Source organism: Heteronotia binoei, chromosome 6 (genome assembly GCF_032191835.1).
Source record: "Heteronotia binoei isolate CCM8104 ecotype False Entrance Well chromosome 6, APGP_CSIRO_Hbin_v1, whole genome shotgun sequence".
Lineage (NCBI taxonomy): Eukaryota > Metazoa > Chordata > Lepidosauria > Squamata > Gekkonidae > Heteronotia > Heteronotia binoei.
Window position 1 is genome coordinate 27976675 of NC_083228.1, and position 17119 is coordinate 27993793.

Below are 17119 nucleotides of genomic sequence, written 5' to 3' on the forward strand. Positions count from 1 at the left end.
TTAATTTGCATAATTTATTCAAACTGCAGAATTTTGATCTCTGTTTTGTGCATCATATACACAGCCCTGAATAAGGCACGCTTATAATCCGCCTACTTGATGGTTTAAAGAAAAGGGAATTTACATACTGGTATACTGATGAGTTCAGCTATTGCTCATCTTTCTCTACTCACACAGGGAACTGCACTGGAAATTATGCTTAAATCAAGAACACCTGTGTGATAATTAGGGTAGAAATGATAAAACACAGATTAACCAAATTCATGAATAGTGTATTTCTGGTTCTTTTGACAGACCATTCCAAAAACTCTCAACAATTTACTGTTTGAAACCAAAATAATTTTTAAAAAATTACACACAAACACTCTACGTTCAGAACCCGAATGAATGTCACTCTGTTTCTTTTGATGCTGTAGTGTTTTGGTAAGCCAGCAAAATGGAGAAATGGCTTCAGGGTTTCCCCCTCCCTTTTGGAAAAGTGACAACACAGATTAATGCCAAACATTTATGGGGTTTCCTGAAGTTAATCACACAATCCACCTGTGTGCGTTGATAGTCCCAGGGTCATCTTAGTTACATTAGGTTGGCAGCCATCTTTCCCCTCCCCCCGGTAGCTCCTGGTCAGTGGCTGGTGGCAAACAGAATGATGTAATCCAGGACATGATGGGGAGCCAAGTCAGTTCCACTAATGGAACATGGCACCATGATTATTGCAATTCTAGCCTTAGGCTTATACCTCAGGACCTCCCACACATCTGTTTTTAACACTTTATATTTAAAAATAAAATTTTTTAAAAGTTATGCGTATAATGATGTGAGTGCCTGGTAAAAGCAAACAGTCCTGAGAACCTTCCCTCCGGGGCTAGGCTCCCCAAGGCTGCCATAACAAAACAATTGGCTATCTTGGTCATATTTATTCTGAAACAGGTGATGGCCTGGCACTGACTACCTCAGCCCTGGATTTTTTTTCCTTCCATACTTGTCCCTTGGTCAGTGTTTTCCCTCTGGTGGCAACAGTCTGTGCAGGCCCAGGATTCCTTGGAGTGTTACACCAGCGATGCCACTTCTAGTCATAACTCTGTGATCTCCAGTGGACTCTCCATGATCACTTCCCTCATCTTGTGCATAGGAGTGGATTTGGCAGACTCAGTGCGGGCATTTCTGTCACAGTATGCCCCACCATCTGCAGTCAGAGTCTCCAAAGAGCGGCCCAGCACTTTCTGGTCATCTTCAGGAAGGCTGTTGAGGTCAGAGGTTAGCAGAGTCCCTGTGCTGCCATGGACCATGTGGATCCCATCAGGTCCCTTGAGCTCAATGGGCTGCTTGTGCCGGAACCGAAGGCTCCCCTGGCTTGGACTCCTTTGGTCGTCGTCATCATCTAGATCATTCTGGATCAGCTGGAAGAGATCCAAATTAAAGTCAACACATCACATTGGAGTCCTTCCCTTCTCCAGCCTATCTGATCACACTGTTTTCAGCGTCAGGCATATTTCCTTCCTCAGCTAATTTGGAACTAGCATGAAGGGCACTTATATTTTAAAATACCTGGTTTATACCTATAATCAAGCTGCTTCATCAAGATATTCCTGTGCACTCAAATGTGAACACTGATGAATATGAGCTGCTTCATTCTTTCCAATTAAAAGAGCAGATCTCTATGTGCAAAAGAAAGTGCACATGGGTTTGCTTTCTTCACTGAAATTAATGGAAAAACCATTAAAGGCTGGAGAAGTCCACACATGGATTGAAGCTCACGCTCTCAGAACAGGCCACCAGACTGGGCTACATGCTTCAGATTATTCCTGGGGAAAATGCAAGGCTCTCTTCAAGTTAACAGTTTTTGTTCTTTGGACTAAGGTAGAAACCAGATGTTTTAACTGGTGACCCTATGTTGATGTATTCCTCCCACAAAGAGTTTTAACAGCTGAACTGAAAAAAGAATATAATGCAATTCATTAGCCTTTGTAGATTATTTTTGAACAGTAGCTTGTTAAAAGACGAACAGCGAAATGTTTCTGCACAAAATTCCACAGGAAGGGCCTGGGGTAGTTCATTCACAGAAGCTAAGCAAATCTGGGCCTGCCCCTCACACTAGATGCAAGACACCTGGAACTCCTTTGAGAAGAACAGGTCATCACAATAACAATGACAAAAACAATATAACCACTGTGCTTTAAAAAAACAACAAAGCAGACAGGGAGATGTGTAGTTAATTGTCAGCCAGAGGACAGCTGGAAGTCTAGCAGTGACTTCTTGATTTCAGTAAGTAAGAAGAGGGATAGAAGAAGCTAGATTAAGCACAAAAGCCATAGTCTGGCACCAACCATGACTTTTTCACCTCGTCAACATAAAGTGTATAATAAAGTAAACAAAGAGTTGCAGAGATTGATAATGAGAGGGTTGAGAGACCAAGAGGAAAACAAAATGAAACAAAATTAGGAGATACTTAAAAAAAAACAAAAACTACAAGAGTTGTCTGGGTTCAAAGGAGATGAAAACTGTAACTGGAATTCTTCAGGCAGTTATCTGGGCAGTCGCACTGATGGGAACTAAGCTAGAGTTTTAGCGACTGCCACACTCACCATAGAGATAGCCTGATTCACTCAGGTCCCATGTGAGAAGTGGTAATATTTCTGACTTGGTTCTTCCAAATATCACAATGTGGGGGGAGGACAGCTACACCAGCTACAGCTGTTGTGTGGAAGGTGGGCAGGACATGTGACTGCAAAAATAACACCAGTTACAAGAAAGCAATTATTTTCTTTCTCATGGTCTCTGTGCATCACAAGGCAGGAAAGACAAGCTGAAGGTGGGAACAGATGCTGCCACATGAACATTTAGAACCCCCCTGCCAAATGCTGCATCCATCTTAGCATAAGCATATAGTGCTTGATGAATTTGGAGGGTTTTACACAAATCTTAGAATCAGCAATCCATTGGAGAAAATCACAAATGTAGCAACAGTTCAAGTAGAATGGCTTTTAACTCCTGGGGTAGTGATTTGTTCTCAGGGTAAGGTGGAGAATACTATCCAATTATTAATATGTAGAGATGGGCATAGACCAGAAAATGCTGGTTCACAAACAGAACCGGACCAGTTCCTGGACCAATTTGCAAACTGAACCACAGCCTGGTTCATGAACCAGTTCGCGAACTGGTCCAGTTTTGAAAAGCCCCCCACAAGGCTTTGAAGCTCCAAAATGGCAGGTAGTCTCCAGATCACTCTCCTCAATGTACCCACCAAGTTTGGTCCACATTGGACTTTAGGGGGGCTGAGTTACAGACCCCTAAAAAAAGGTCATTCATTGCAATGCTTTTCAATGGGATGTCACCTCTGCTGGTTCAGAAGCGACAAAAACTGACCTGGGTGAACTAGAGGCCTTCAATGCACACAATTCCTCCCTGGCGTGACCCTCCACATGGCCCACGTGTTACATGCATGCCAGATTTGGGGGGATCCAAGTAGCAGACCACCAAGCAAGGTGCCTCCAGGAAACTGTTTTTGGGGGAGTTGTCCAGTGTCATTTTGAGACACTACAGTGTGGACCTGGTTAAGCTACAGGCATTAGACTCCCAGAGTTCTTCCCCAGGGATCACCCACATGGCTGCAGGTGGCTGTGACTTCCTGGGACCAGCCACCTAGCCCTGGTGACGTGATGACTGATTGGGGTCAAGCCTTCCATCCCACCTGGGAAGGTGACAGGGACAACCAAGCCTGGCAACTAGGACTCACTGCACAGCTGTGGGAGGGGGCATTGGTGGACTAGTTAAGGGAATGTGTGGGAATATGTGGCAGAGGAGAAAGGGTGCTTTTTTGGAGGAGCAGCAAGGGTACCCCACAGCCGGGGAAGAGGGCAGTTAGCCAAGCCCCCCAGAAATCTGTAGGTAGTTTGGGTGTCTGAGTGGGAGAGGAGAGTGGAACCCCCCCCCCAGGCAGAGACTCAAGCAATGCAGGAAGAAATGGGGTGCTTTTTTGAGGAGCAGAAAGGAAACCCTACAGCCAGGGAAGATGACAGTTAGCCAACACCCCCTCCCCCAGAAATTTGTAGGTAGTTTGGGTGCCTGAGTGGGAGAGGATACCCCCCCCCCCCAGGCAGAGACTCAAGCTATGCAGGAAGAAACGGGGTGCTTTTTGGAGGAGCAGAAAGGGGATCCCACAGCCAGCATGCAGAGAAAAGGGCAGTTTTCAGAACCCGCAAAAGTGTACAGTCCACTCCCAAATAAAATCAAAAACATGTTTTAAATTAAAAAAATCTATCCATGTTTCCCACTCCTCACAGCAAAGAAAAAGACCGGGGTGGGGTGGGGAGAGAAATGTAGCTCTAAATGCAAGGAAAGGACAAAAAAAAAAGAGAGGGGTGATGCTTTTACTCTGGCAGTTTGTATAGAGGCCAGGAGATTCAACAGGTTTCTCCACCCACCCCAGTAATTCCCACCCCCGTCAGTCCACCAAAAGATATTCTTTCACACACAAGAAGAACAAGACTCACAAAAACCAGATGCAAACAGAGGACAGGAATGCACCTCCAGTGATTACATACATTCCCCCTGCCCCCATCCTGAGGAAGTCAGATCAATGCCTGTCATTGGAAATCAGACTTGCCTGTCATCTTCAGATTGTCACTATTGGTCCCTCGATGGCTGGAAATATCCCACATACCCACTTTTCAGCACGAAACTCCATGGGTGGAGTTTCTTTGCCAAGAGTGCACAAGAGGTTCCGAACCAGACAGAAAGTTCGGAGACTTCCTGGTCTGAACATGTGACTTTCGAACCGAACTGTTTGAACCTCGAACAAGGTAAAGTCCGGGCCAGATTTTAGTTCGGTTTCGGATCTGTGCTCATCCCTATTAATATGTTGCAAAAAGTGACTACATTCTTTGTTACATCCACTGTAACAGACAGTCTTGGGTTTTTCCTGAAAAACCTGTTCTGTTGGCACAGGATGCAATGTAGCAATGTACATCAAGCAAACCTCTTGTCTGAGTTCTTTAAAATAAACTAGACTAGTTTTTGTTATTAGGTAAAGCAAACACTATGTTAGGAAGAAAAGTCATAGCGTGTACCTGAGATTTCTTAAGGAATTCAAATGTGAAATTGTTGATCTACTGACCAACATATGTAACAATAGTAAAATTGGCTTCCGTACCAGAAGACCCCAAAAGAGTGAATGTTAATCCCATTTTTGAAAAGGGATGCAGAAAGGATCAGAGCCTACATACCTGTTAGCATAACCCCTTCTCCAGGTAATTAGGAGAAACTATAATTAAATACTGAATTATTAATTACATAGATGAATTAAATCTGCTGAGGAAAAATCAGCTAGGCAAGGAGATGTCCTCATTGACCTTTTGGACTTCTACAGAAAAGTTAACAAGCATGTGGATACGATCATCTGGTAGATATGATTGAAAATAGAACAGTCATTATTGTAATGTTCCCGAGATAGCTTCATTTGGAATACAGTGCATAGGTCTGATTTCTGCATCTCAAAAAAAGATATTGCAGAAATGGAGAAAGTGTAGAACCCAGATGGTTAAGGGGTCAAAGCACCTTTCCTATGAAGAAAGGCAAACCAGTCTGGGGCTTTTTGGTTCAGCAAAAGACGACTAAGGGGAGACACAACAGAAGTTTAAAATTATGCACGGCCCAGGATCAGAATTTGGGTCCAAAACATTCCTAGGTGCCATTTGCAGTTGGGCTTGACAGAGTCTGGGTTACAAAAGTTGTAGTTTTAAGTGGTATAGAGGATAGCATTAGATTTGTGGGAGCAGGAACTAACAGCAGTAGAGGATGAGACCAGGTACTACTAGGAGGGAGGATAATTTCTGCAGCTGTCAGTCTGTCAGCTGATGCTGACAAAAACAAAGGAGAGGCCCTGACAAAAATCCCAGTCCCCACAGTATCACAAACCTTGAGCCAGTGCCTAACAGAGAAAATAGGATTAGAGGTCTGTGACAGATACCAGCAAATGGAGCAGTATAATATGGAGAAGGAGAATGTCTGCGTGGACAACAACAGCACTCATAACTCAGTGATTACTTATCTTGGTGGTGATGACCATATCCTATTGGTCCCAGGTGCCCCCCCCCCCAAAAATCCTTGCTATTTATCAAACATGAAGTTTTTTTTCAATTGAGTTGCAGAGAATTTCAGTCCTCCATTGGGTTGGAGGGTCATTAGCTATATGTGTTGTTAATTACACATGTCACTCCTGAGAAGACTGCTTTGGTGCTGATTGCTTTTCTTTGTCCTTTTTCTTCATTTTGGGGTCCAATGTGGAAGCAGGAGTAAACTTAGCTTACAATCTGAAATATGAACAGACTGGTTGCCTTGTCTTTTCTTACAGGAGAGAATGATTATCTTTCTCAAATCATGCAACAACAGAATTCCCTGCAGAACTGGATCTATATGTGAAAGCTGAAGAATGCAACAGTGACAATGAAGCTGTCAGTAATGAGAGGATGGGCGCTGAGTCTGTTGACACACTCCCACAGAATTGTTTGCAGCTAAAAATTGCTTAACTCAGGTTTGAAAGGTAGATAATAAACAATGCAAACAAGAATCTATCTAGCAGCTGTCTGATGTTGGCAATTTGCTCTAATAAGCGACATTTTTTATTTGTTGCATCATACACACAAATACAACTGAGCAAAAGAGAAGAGAACAATAAGTAACGATAAAGATCTCAAGATTTTTTTAAAAAATAAGTGGCTCAGCTCATCAAACACTAGCAAGATTTTCTTTCTTTTCTTTCTGCTGCAGTGGCCAAAGAAGAACAGAGTGGGAAGTGCTTCCTCCACACACTCTGGGTATCTGTGACTTTGCCCATGCCTCCAGAGTGTGCAGAGCAAGAGCTAAAACCTCTTTCTAGCTTAGTTTTTGAAGGTTTCGAACAGTACTCAGCACAGGTTAGAATTTCCATCAGTACAGAAGTACTAGTCCAGCAGTCAGGAAGACAACTCAAAAGGGGCAGACTTATAGCATGGGATACAGCTGAGCTCAATTAGAATTCAAAGGGCTGTCTACATGCAAATGAAGGCATAAACTGCATACTCTTCTCTGACAATGAAGGAAAAAGTAGCTGCCCTGAAAATTCTTTACTCTTTAGCTACAATTCCAAACACAGAGTTAAATGCTCAAGTCTCTATAACTGTGACCAAAGGAAGAGGAGTGACTAATTTATTTCCCAGCATTTCTCTAGTTCTCTCTTTTGTCTTTCAGAGAGCAAAAATAGCGAATAATTGTGCAATCCTATGGACATTTTCCTGGGACTAAGTCCCACTGAATAGACTGTAGTAGGATTCAGAGTAGACCTGATTGCTCTCTAAATGATCTGCTATTCTTCCCTCTTCCCAAAACTTCTTCACCCTAGTTAAAAAATACCTATTCTTGCAGAACTGCTATTTAAAGCATGCCCCCCTCCACCCCTGCCATCTCAAGACAAAAATTATGTCAGTCTCTGGCCTTCAGCATCTTGTTTTACATTGTTTCCATACTTCTAATAGTCTGGGGACTCCCCACAAAGTCCCTAGGGCTTATTAGTGAGTTGCAACATTTCCTTTGTGAATCACTGATCTAGGACTTCCACTGTCTCTGTTTTGCCCTTAAGATACTTAAGTCTGGCTTTCTCATTTTTTTAATTGTTTGATACTCAGGCCCTGTTTTGGGCAGGAGCTCACAGGAGTCGAGCTCTGGAAATCTCTACATTTTATTGTGCTCTTTCTTTCTTACCTACTCCACCCCACCCCAATACTTGCTTCTGGGCTCCATTGTTCAAACCCCCATGAGAATTTTTCCTGAACTCTTAAGATCTGACAAACTTTCTAATATTTTTGTCCACAAAAAAGGGGGGAAATAGCCAAAATATATAAAGCAAACAGATGAAAATCTTCATGCCACTGTGGCCACATAGGAGAAAGTAATTTTAAAAGTATGATGGGAGTAAAGTTTTATTATGACAACTGTAATTCAAGAAACATTTTAAGGTAGATGCTGAGCTGATATAATTGAGTACACCTTCCGGTGATGTCAGGGGTGTGTGGCATGTGCAAATTAGTTATGCTAATGGGCTTCAGCACCTCTTTTTTTTTACAAAATGACCCCTGTTGATACAGTTGCATCTGAAGAAGCCAGCATCAAGGCAAGGAGAGAAAATGTGCACAGGCATGACCAAGAGGTGGCATGAAATTTTAAGTGCCAAGGAAATAGGACAGAAATGGCTTGAGCACTGATTGTTCTATGAATCCTCTGCAACCTGGTGCTTAGAGCCACAAGGAAAAAAACACAGCTGTTCTACAGAGAAGGCTACAGTTTTGCAAAGCATACACATAATCCCAGAGGGCACAAACAAGTATTTTTTAAAATTCCAGCACACACAGACTCTACCTCGGAGACCGATGACTGGTCCCCATGACCTGTGGTGGCTTTATGCACCATCCGCTCGGCGAGTAGTCTTTTCAGTCGCAAATAGTCATCCAAAACTACCTTTAAGAGAGAGCCCTGGAAGCATGGAGGGAATGGGTGCAGAGAAGTTACACAGGGTTCTTTGCCACCTGTTCCTGAAACTTACCTCAGTTAAGAAATCCACTTAAGATGCTATTCCAAAGTAAAACATGCCTTTCTTCTCCATAAAAAAATTCTGGTCCCCAAGGACTACTAAAGTTTAAAAGGAATGCTCTTCAATCACATGTGTTGTTATCCTACTTTAAATACAATATTTGTCACAATCAGAGTTAGTGTGAGCTAGCTCACAGTTTTTTAGGCTCTGGCTCATGTATTTTTTTCTTAGCTCAGGAGAAATGGCCTCAGAGCAAACTAATTTATGCAGTAGCTCACAGCTTTAATGGCAGTAGCTCACGAAGTAGAATATTTGCTCACAAGACTCCACAGCTTAGAGGGAGTATTGGTCACAATGCATTCATCTCAACAAATAGTACTCTGGAAACTGATTTCTGGTTAGAGGTTGAAATTGGATTCAGAAATTCAGAGTGTGTTCCTTGTCAAATAAACGTATGCTAAACAATTTATTGGAACTCTGCCCTAGAAGAAAGATTGCTGCTGCTATCGTTATGTATCCTGAGGAGATCATATTTCTTAGAATTGTTTGTGTTGGCAATAAACCTGTAATTTAGCGAGCCAAAATGACCAATGAAAGACAAACTCACCTTGATTGGCCCTTCTCGCATGATCTGGCCTAGCTTGGCAATATTGTCGTATTCCTGGATGGCGGCTCTCAAGTAGCGGTCATCTGAAGGTTTGGCAGCAGAAGGCTCTCGTCCAAATGTTCCCTAAATAAGGTGAAGCTTTCAAAAATCATTTCTCATGCAATAAAGCTGAAGGGAAATCCTTCTGCAAACTTTGTTCATATAATAAACTTATAAATCTTTGTCTAAATCATCTTCTTTATTTTTGCTGGTCAACTCCCACTGTACTGTTTAATAATTAAGCAGGAACACAGTAAGTTGAACAAAATTTCAGTAACAACACAAGTATGTAATTTTTTTTACTAATAACACTAACATCAAGAATTGATGTGTGTCATGTAGATGGAATACCCAGCTTCTCTCAATTTCCATCACATACATCATCACCAGTCTTATCAGATTTAGTTGGCCCTAAACCCATCACAAGAGAGCCCTGTGGTGCAGAGTGGTAAGCTGCAGTACTGCAGTCCAAGCTCTTCTCACAACCTGAGTTTGATCCCGGTGGAAGCTGGGTTCAGGTAGCCAGCTCAAGGTTGACTCAGCCTTCCATCCTCCCAAGGTTGGTAAAATGAGTACCCAGCTTGCTGGGGGTAAAGTGTAGATGACTGGGGAAGGCAATGGCAAACCACTCTGTAAAAAGTCTGCCAACAAAACATCATGATGTGACGTCACTCCATGGTGCACAGAGGACTACCTTTACCTTTAAAACTATCACAATGACAATTGAGTTGTGTCTGGGATACCAGGCCTAGAATAGCATGATTAAGTATTACAGATGAAATATTTCAATCTGATGATGATGTTTGATTAGTGACAGATTCTAAGTCATATTTTCAGGAAGAGCAGTAACGCTACGTATATGTTTGGTTTTCTGTCGTGCTTGCTTCATGAAACGCAGCACGACTGAGACTGATAGATATTCTGAATATATTGTGATTTTAACTCTTGAAAGTAATGAGATGCCATCTCACATGAGTTCTGGCTGGACTATTCCATAGGTCTGTTATTTCACTTAAGTTCTCAGGAAGATCATCTTCATGCTCAGCTTGTGCTGCCAGCTCCAGATTCCTGCAGAATGGGTCTAGCCACACTGGGTTTGCTCTGCAAGGGAAGACACCATACTCAAAATGAAAAACTGGACCAGCTAGAGAAGTTCCTTCAAAATCTGGTGCACAGTCATATCAATAACATTTCTGGTAGCTTTGAGCATTCCTTTCCAAAACACTCATTTTAATAGAACTTGAGATAACCTTTATCCTCAAATAAAGCATTATCACTGGGGCTGCACCAAACAAGGCTACACTTAATCAGATATCACAGTAATCAGATCACCCCTGACTACTTCCCACACTACATTTGAAGTGTACAGCTAGGAACTAGTTCATTACTGAAACAGAGCATCATAATGTTACAACACTATAACATCCTCATTATTCCTCCCCCACTCCTTCCCTCTCCCCCCCCCTTTTAAAAAAGCCTTTGGTGGCAGGGGAAAATGGAAGCTATGGAGAGCTGAGGCAAGTAAGTGTGGGGGAAAACTGCTACATGAATGCTCCTTTGCTTCTGTTTTAGCAGCACCCACAAGAGCTGAATGGAAGCAATCCTTGCAACTTAAAACATTGGGTCTGGTGACTAATACCTGGGTTTCTCTTTATGTGCTGGTGAGTGTAGAATCTATCTGCACCTCCTCTATCTTCCAACTGTTACCACAGAATTATTTTCTTTCTCTTGTTACTCCCCTTCTCTGCACTGTTTCATATATTCTGGTGTATTTTTTGTTCTTTCTTTTAAATATCTTTCACAGGGTTAGTCAACATTTCACATAAACATATTACATTTCTCATAGCCACTTTTGTTATATAAAACTTCTTAGGAAGTGGGGCAATCTAGAGCAGAAAAGGTCGCTTTTTTTCCTTTTCAGAAAAAGGACACCTATGTACATGTACACATCCCTCTTTTGCTCCTCAGCAGAATTTTGAAAAACAGAAGTAACTATCTTTCATGGCCTTTGTGTATCATACAAACAGGAACTTGTGCACACTCGCAATCAGAACCATCTAGAACTAGATGGTTCTGATTGCGAGTGACATCTGGATCAAGGCGGCTCGGCGGCGCTGATGTTGTTGGACCTATCGGCAGCGTTCGATATGGTCGACCATCGGCTCCTGGCGTGCCGCCTTGCCGACGCAGGGATTCAGGGGTTGGCCTTGCAATGGCTTTCCTCTTTCCTTGACGGTCGGGGACAAAGGGTGGCGATTGGGGAGGAACTGTCCCGGAGACACACGCTTGAGTGTGGGGTGCCTCAAGGGGCGGTGCTTTCCCCGATGTTATTTAACATCTATATGCGCCCCCTTGCCCAGATGGCCCGAGGGTATGGGCTGGGTTGCCATCAATATGCTGATGACACCCAGCTCTATCTGCTTATGGACGGCCGGCCCGCCTGCGCCCCAGAAAATCTGGACCGGGCGTTACAGGCAGTGGCTAGGTGGCTTAGGCTGAGTGGGCTGAAGCTGAACCCGGCGAAGACAGAGGTCCTTTGCTTAGGTCGCTGCGGCCCGGGAAGGGAACTCCCCCTGCCAGTTTTTGACGGCGCTCCATTAACAGCGTCGGGCAGGGTTAAGAGCCTGGGGGTGCTGTTGGAGCCTTCATTGACGATGGAGGCTCAGATAGCAGCCACTGCCAAGTCCGCTTTTTTTCATCTTAGGCGGGCGAGGCAGTTGGCCCCCTTCCTGGAACGTGACGACCTGGCAACAGTGATTCATGCTACGGTCACCTCGAGGCTGGACTACTGTAATGCCCTCTACATGGGGCTACCCCTGTGCCAAACCCGGAAACTGCAGTTGGTGCAGAACGCTGCTGCCCGGCTGTTATTAGGGCTCCCAAGATGGGAGCACATTCGACCGGGGCTCCAGGGTCTGCACTGGCTGCCAGTAATATTCCGAGTCCGGTACAAGGTGTTGGTTATGACCTTTAAAGCCCTATATGGCCTAGGACCTGCCTACCTTAGGGACCGTCTCTTCCCACACGTTCCCCAGAGAGTACTACGTTCAGGTTCACAAAACCTGTTGGTAGTCCCCGGGCCAAAGGAGGCCCGCCTAAAATCCACCAGGGATCGGGCCTACTCAATAACGGCACCTTATTGGTGGAACCAGCTGCCGGAAGAGGTGCGGGCCCTGCGGGATCTAGGGCAATTCCGCAGGGCCTGTAAGACAGTCCTCTTCCGGCAGGCCTATGATATTAACTGACAATGTAAAATATCCTGGATGAAAAAATGTATCTATAGGCCGCCGGTTTTTATTCTATCTTGTTTTTACTAAATTATGGTTTAATGGTATTTTAATTGTTTAAACTGAAATTGTTTTAATTATTGTGTTGTAAGCCGCCCTGAGACACCTAGGTGAGAAGGGCGGGGTATAAATCTTAATATAAATAAATAAATAAAATAAATAAGCTAAGGAGCTATTTTTGGTGTTAACTCCACCCACTCCAAGCAAGACACATGCCTTAAGCGAGCAGACACATCTTCCTGATCAGTTCTTCTTTCACCAACACAGCAGTTAACTAAAAATATTTTTTTCTGTGCAAAGTATTGCATTTTTTAATTTTTTTTAAAATTGAACTTATTCTATGCCTTTGTTTATCTACATACTAATAGCAACATGTGGCTCAGATTGTGGATACCTACATTCAAAGACTGGGGCCACACTGGAATTAAACAGATTTCCCTTCAAACTTGGGGGACTCCCTGAAATCAAAATTAAACTATATAGGGGAGCTTAAAGCCCCCTCTCCCAAATACATTTTTACCAAATGAGAACAGAGACACTCCAGCCCAGCCTGCTGGCAGATCCTGGAAGCCACTCAGGGCCTGGCCTCAGTGTCAAAGGATGCCGGCAGCTGCATGAGGCCTGGCTATGGAGGAGGATGACCCTGGCAGCTGAGCCTGGCCTTGAAGTGGAGGACACCAGCAGCTGCACTGGGCCTGGTCATGGGGGGTGGAGGATTCCAGGCTTATTTGGAGCCATGCCAGGCTTGGTACTGGGGGGGATATGGGATTACTCAGGGCCGGATCTAGAGTGGGTAGAGAGGGTAGTTTGCCCCGAGTACCGTCTGGGCGGGGGGGGGGGGTGCGCTGAATTGGGCAGTTCCCAGGGGCAGCTGGGGAGAGCAAGCCAGCAGTCCCCCAGATCGGCTGCCTTTGCCACCTCTCTCTCTTGCAGAGAGGCAGCGAAAGCAGCTGCTGCTCTGCAATCTGCCTCCCTCCCCATTTAAAGACCCTGCTCACCAGCTGGCCAGTGGGGGTCTTTAAATGGGGAGGGAGGCAGATTGGCTCCTTTCACTTCCTCTCCACAAGGCAGAGTGGTGGAAAAGCAGCCCTGAGTTTCCCCCTCCCCTGGGGGGAGGCAGCACTCTAGAGTTGGTGCTGCTCCCCCACACTATTTTTTGTGTGGGGGCGCATTTTTTTTACTCTTGCCCCCGCTCAAAAAATATGTAGATCTGGCCCTGGGATTGCCCCATGAGTCTCCCGCTCCCCTCAGTGAGCCATATGGGGAATTGGCAGTGATAGAGGGAGGGATCTCCCCTGAGAGTATTGAGAGGTCTCCACTTACCCCTTCTAACTTCTACAGGAGTACGAATTTTAAACGTGTTGAATACTCACCCATCAAATGAATATTTATTTGTGTTTGGCATATCCATGATGTCCATGAAGCCTCGGTTGCCTGTGAAATGCAATGTGTGGATTTACATCAACTGAATTTAGGGTTGCCATCCTTTTTATTGTTCCTGCTCCAATTACTTTAAAGCAACCTGACACATTAAAAACACAGTTGGTTAGGGCTTTTCCCCCGCCACATCTGCATGCCATGGAAAGTGTCACAATGTAAGCTGTATGTGTCAGTCTGTTAGCTTTTGTCAACCAGTGCTTCAGGGTACCTCCCCACATTCATTAAAACTCATTTTTCGTGTTTCAGAAAGAACAAACCTCAGTATCTCTCACCTGTGGAACCAGCCACAATTGCTTTCAATTTTCTTTTGTGTCTGCAAAACAGTTTAAAAAAAGTAAACATTTTTTTTTGGGGGGGGAGACAAGAATTTTATGGTGAAGACTGTGCCATATGAATTTTAATCCCTTTAAAACATCCACACACTGCTTCATTTCCTGTCAGCAAATGAGAAAATGATTGGTTGAGAACTGTCAAGGGAATCTTTTGTTTTTCCATCATTACTTTTTCTCTCCTCAATGTGTTTTCCAGACCCCAAAATAATTAATTCTAATAATCAGATGTGCTAGCATGCTGTGATTTTTCTAAGTCTATTAATGTGAGTTCCTCAAACATTCACAATTTTATAATTGCAGATTCCAGTTCCAGTTTACAAAGAGATATTCTTCCTCAGGTAACAGATTTGTTCCCATGGCATTAGCAATGAACCACTGTGCACCCCGCCCCCACCCCTTCCCCAATACTGCAACCTATCTTTTGGCCTTAACCAGAGAACGGCAAGTGAGTGCAACTGCTCACATACATCCCAGCCTGCTTCTATGTCTGCCAACATTGGTCTTTCACATTAAATTGATTAGGGCTTTACTTTCAGCAGACGATGGAAGCTCATTTTAAGAGCAGCCAATCTTCTTATATCACTACAAAGGAGACATTGTGCCCAGCCCAAAGTTGCATTTGAGGGAAACTCAGGATATACATCCATTTTCACATTCTCACTATTTGTCTGTTCAGTGATGGGTGAGGAAAATTCATAGCCGTTAATGCTTTGTGGGTCTTTGAATCAGAACATTTGTCCTCCATGCTCAAGATATTAGGATATTTATTTTTGACCTCTCATGTCCAAAACTGGATCTGAGATCACAAGGCAGGCTCATTTTGCCCTACAGTGTGCAGGCACTTAGGGTTACTCACGCTGTTCTGTAGTACCAGTTCATGAGGATGAACAACATGGCTGCCAGGAAGAGGAGAATAGCCAGAATGATTATTGCCATCTAGAAATGATAAAAACAAAACAAAAAAACAAAACAAAACCATCCATTACAGCAGGGGTGGACTGTCTAGGAGATTCCTAGGCCACTGCAGAAGAGTAAAAATATTCGATTAACTCTGGGATATCTGTTGGAGTGGTTCCAAGCTGATCTTGTACTCAGGATATTGTAAGCTAATATAAATAGGAATTGACGGTGACTTTATGGCTTATTGGAAGATGCAACTAATCCATGAGGACAAGGTTCACAGAACATGCCTCACTAACCTTCATTGCATTTTGTTTGCCAACCCACCAACTTGGACATAACTAACTGCTGTAGTGAATTGTTACCGTGTTAGGAGCATTATAGGCACTCTTTTCACAAGGAGGCAATTTAAGGAAGGGACTATCATAGCGGGGAGGCCAGCAGGAGGGCCGTTTGGCCTGGGCCTCATATTTACAGAGTGTCAAGAAAGTGTTTCTTGCCAATGGTTTTATGTTATTTGATTGCAATGGCTTTGCATGTATACTTGTCATATATACTTTGAGTTAACCTGGTTTGGCAGGGAGATTGTTTAATGCAGATGCTGCAAGGAGAGGCGCATCTCTTTTCTCTTGTGCAGAGAGGTGCTGCATCCCTTTTCTCCTTGACCTTGAAGGCCAGACACTTATCAGGACTGCTGGCGAGACTGCTCTAACTTTCATTTTCAAGGGAAAGATACCTAGCAGCTGGTGTGGGGGGCAGCGTTTATAGGAATATGTTTAAAATGCTTTTGCCGCTTTTCTTTGTGCACCTAGAGTTGCTTACGTAGACTAATGGCTACGACCTTACCTCAAAAGGGAAGTTCTAACAAAGAAGTCTTTTACTGTGAACATGTATCTCTTCAATAAATACCTTATTTGATAAAAATCAAAGAGTTGATGAGAGATGCACAGAAGCTGACACAGAGGGCTCAAATATAGACCTTTAATATTATCTCCAAAGGAAGTTATACATACAGTGACAGAGATACACTGACAGGATTGAAAGACGATGGCATTCATCATACACCTTGAAAACTCATGTCTCATTACTGGGCCACATTTCCTGTAGTGCACTCTTCTCCCCCACTGTTGCTATCAGTGGAGCCAGGGGCTGTGCTGGGCCCCACTGATGGTGGAGAAGGCCAGGAGCTGTGGTGGATCTGGCATGGCTCCTGCTACTATTGCTGCTACCTAGGCCTTAAAAAAATGGAAGTGGTCTAGGTCTCTCTTGACCTCTGATAGGCCCTGATCTAAGGTTATCAGTTAGAACTGCCAAGCTTCTGCCAAAGGTGGGGGATCCCCCAGTTTTGGGGGGGGCAACCTGCCAACATTGAGCATGGTGCTGGCGGGATTCCCACCCCCAAAGTGCATGTCATTATACAATGTGCCCTGCATGATGACATAATCCAGATGTGATGTCATCACACCAGGCATGTTGTGCCAGGGATGCTCTAGGATTTTATGGTACCACAGAGTTTTTATTGCGAATCCTAGAGCACCACACCCAGGATGCTCCAGGATTCATGATAAAACTCTATGGTACCATAAAATCCATAGAGTTTTAATGCAAATCCAAGAGTGTGCCCGGTGTGATGTGCCCAGCACAATGATGTCACTTTGCAATGCATATGCTTTATGAGCAAGAGGAGTCTTCTGCTGCAGCAGCGGAGGGACTTGGCAACCCTATTATCAGTTCCTTTCCCTATAAGAACACTTGTGGTACATAACAGGTAGGTTCCACTATATGTGGCTGTTGCATGCTTACTGAATATGTACAGGTCTCTCTTAGTAAAGAAGCTGGTAATGTTAGGTAATAATTTAAGAAGGCTTAGTTTATTCTACTATGACTGAATCCAAACTATCATTGGGGGAGACTTCCAGAAAAGCTTGGTAACTGGAAGCTAAGCTAGGATTCA

At 43.9% G+C, this 17119-nt stretch overlaps 1 protein-coding gene across 2 annotated transcripts in view; it reads right to left on the reverse strand.

Moving 5' to 3' along the window:
• CDH23 (cadherin related 23) overlaps positions 1-17119 on the reverse strand; it is a 655943-nt gene continuing 638824 nt past the window's right edge. The window contains exons 61-67 of one of the 2 annotated variants that reach the window (XM_060241177.1): positions 15122-15201; positions 14206-14246; positions 13867-13927; positions 10178-10307; positions 9168-9290; positions 8389-8502; positions 1-1397 (exon numbers count right to left, since the gene is read on the reverse strand). In XM_060241177.1, coding sequence (XP_060097160.1) covers positions 1071-1397; positions 8389-8502; positions 9168-9290; positions 10178-10307; positions 13867-13927; positions 14206-14246; positions 15122-15201 — 876 coding nt within the window. In that variant the 3' untranslated portion in view covers positions 1-1070. The remainder of the gene's footprint in view (positions 1398-8388; positions 8503-9167; positions 9291-10177; positions 10308-13866; positions 13928-14205; positions 14247-15121; positions 15202-17119) is intronic. The other variant, XM_060241176.1, reaches the window with a different exon arrangement.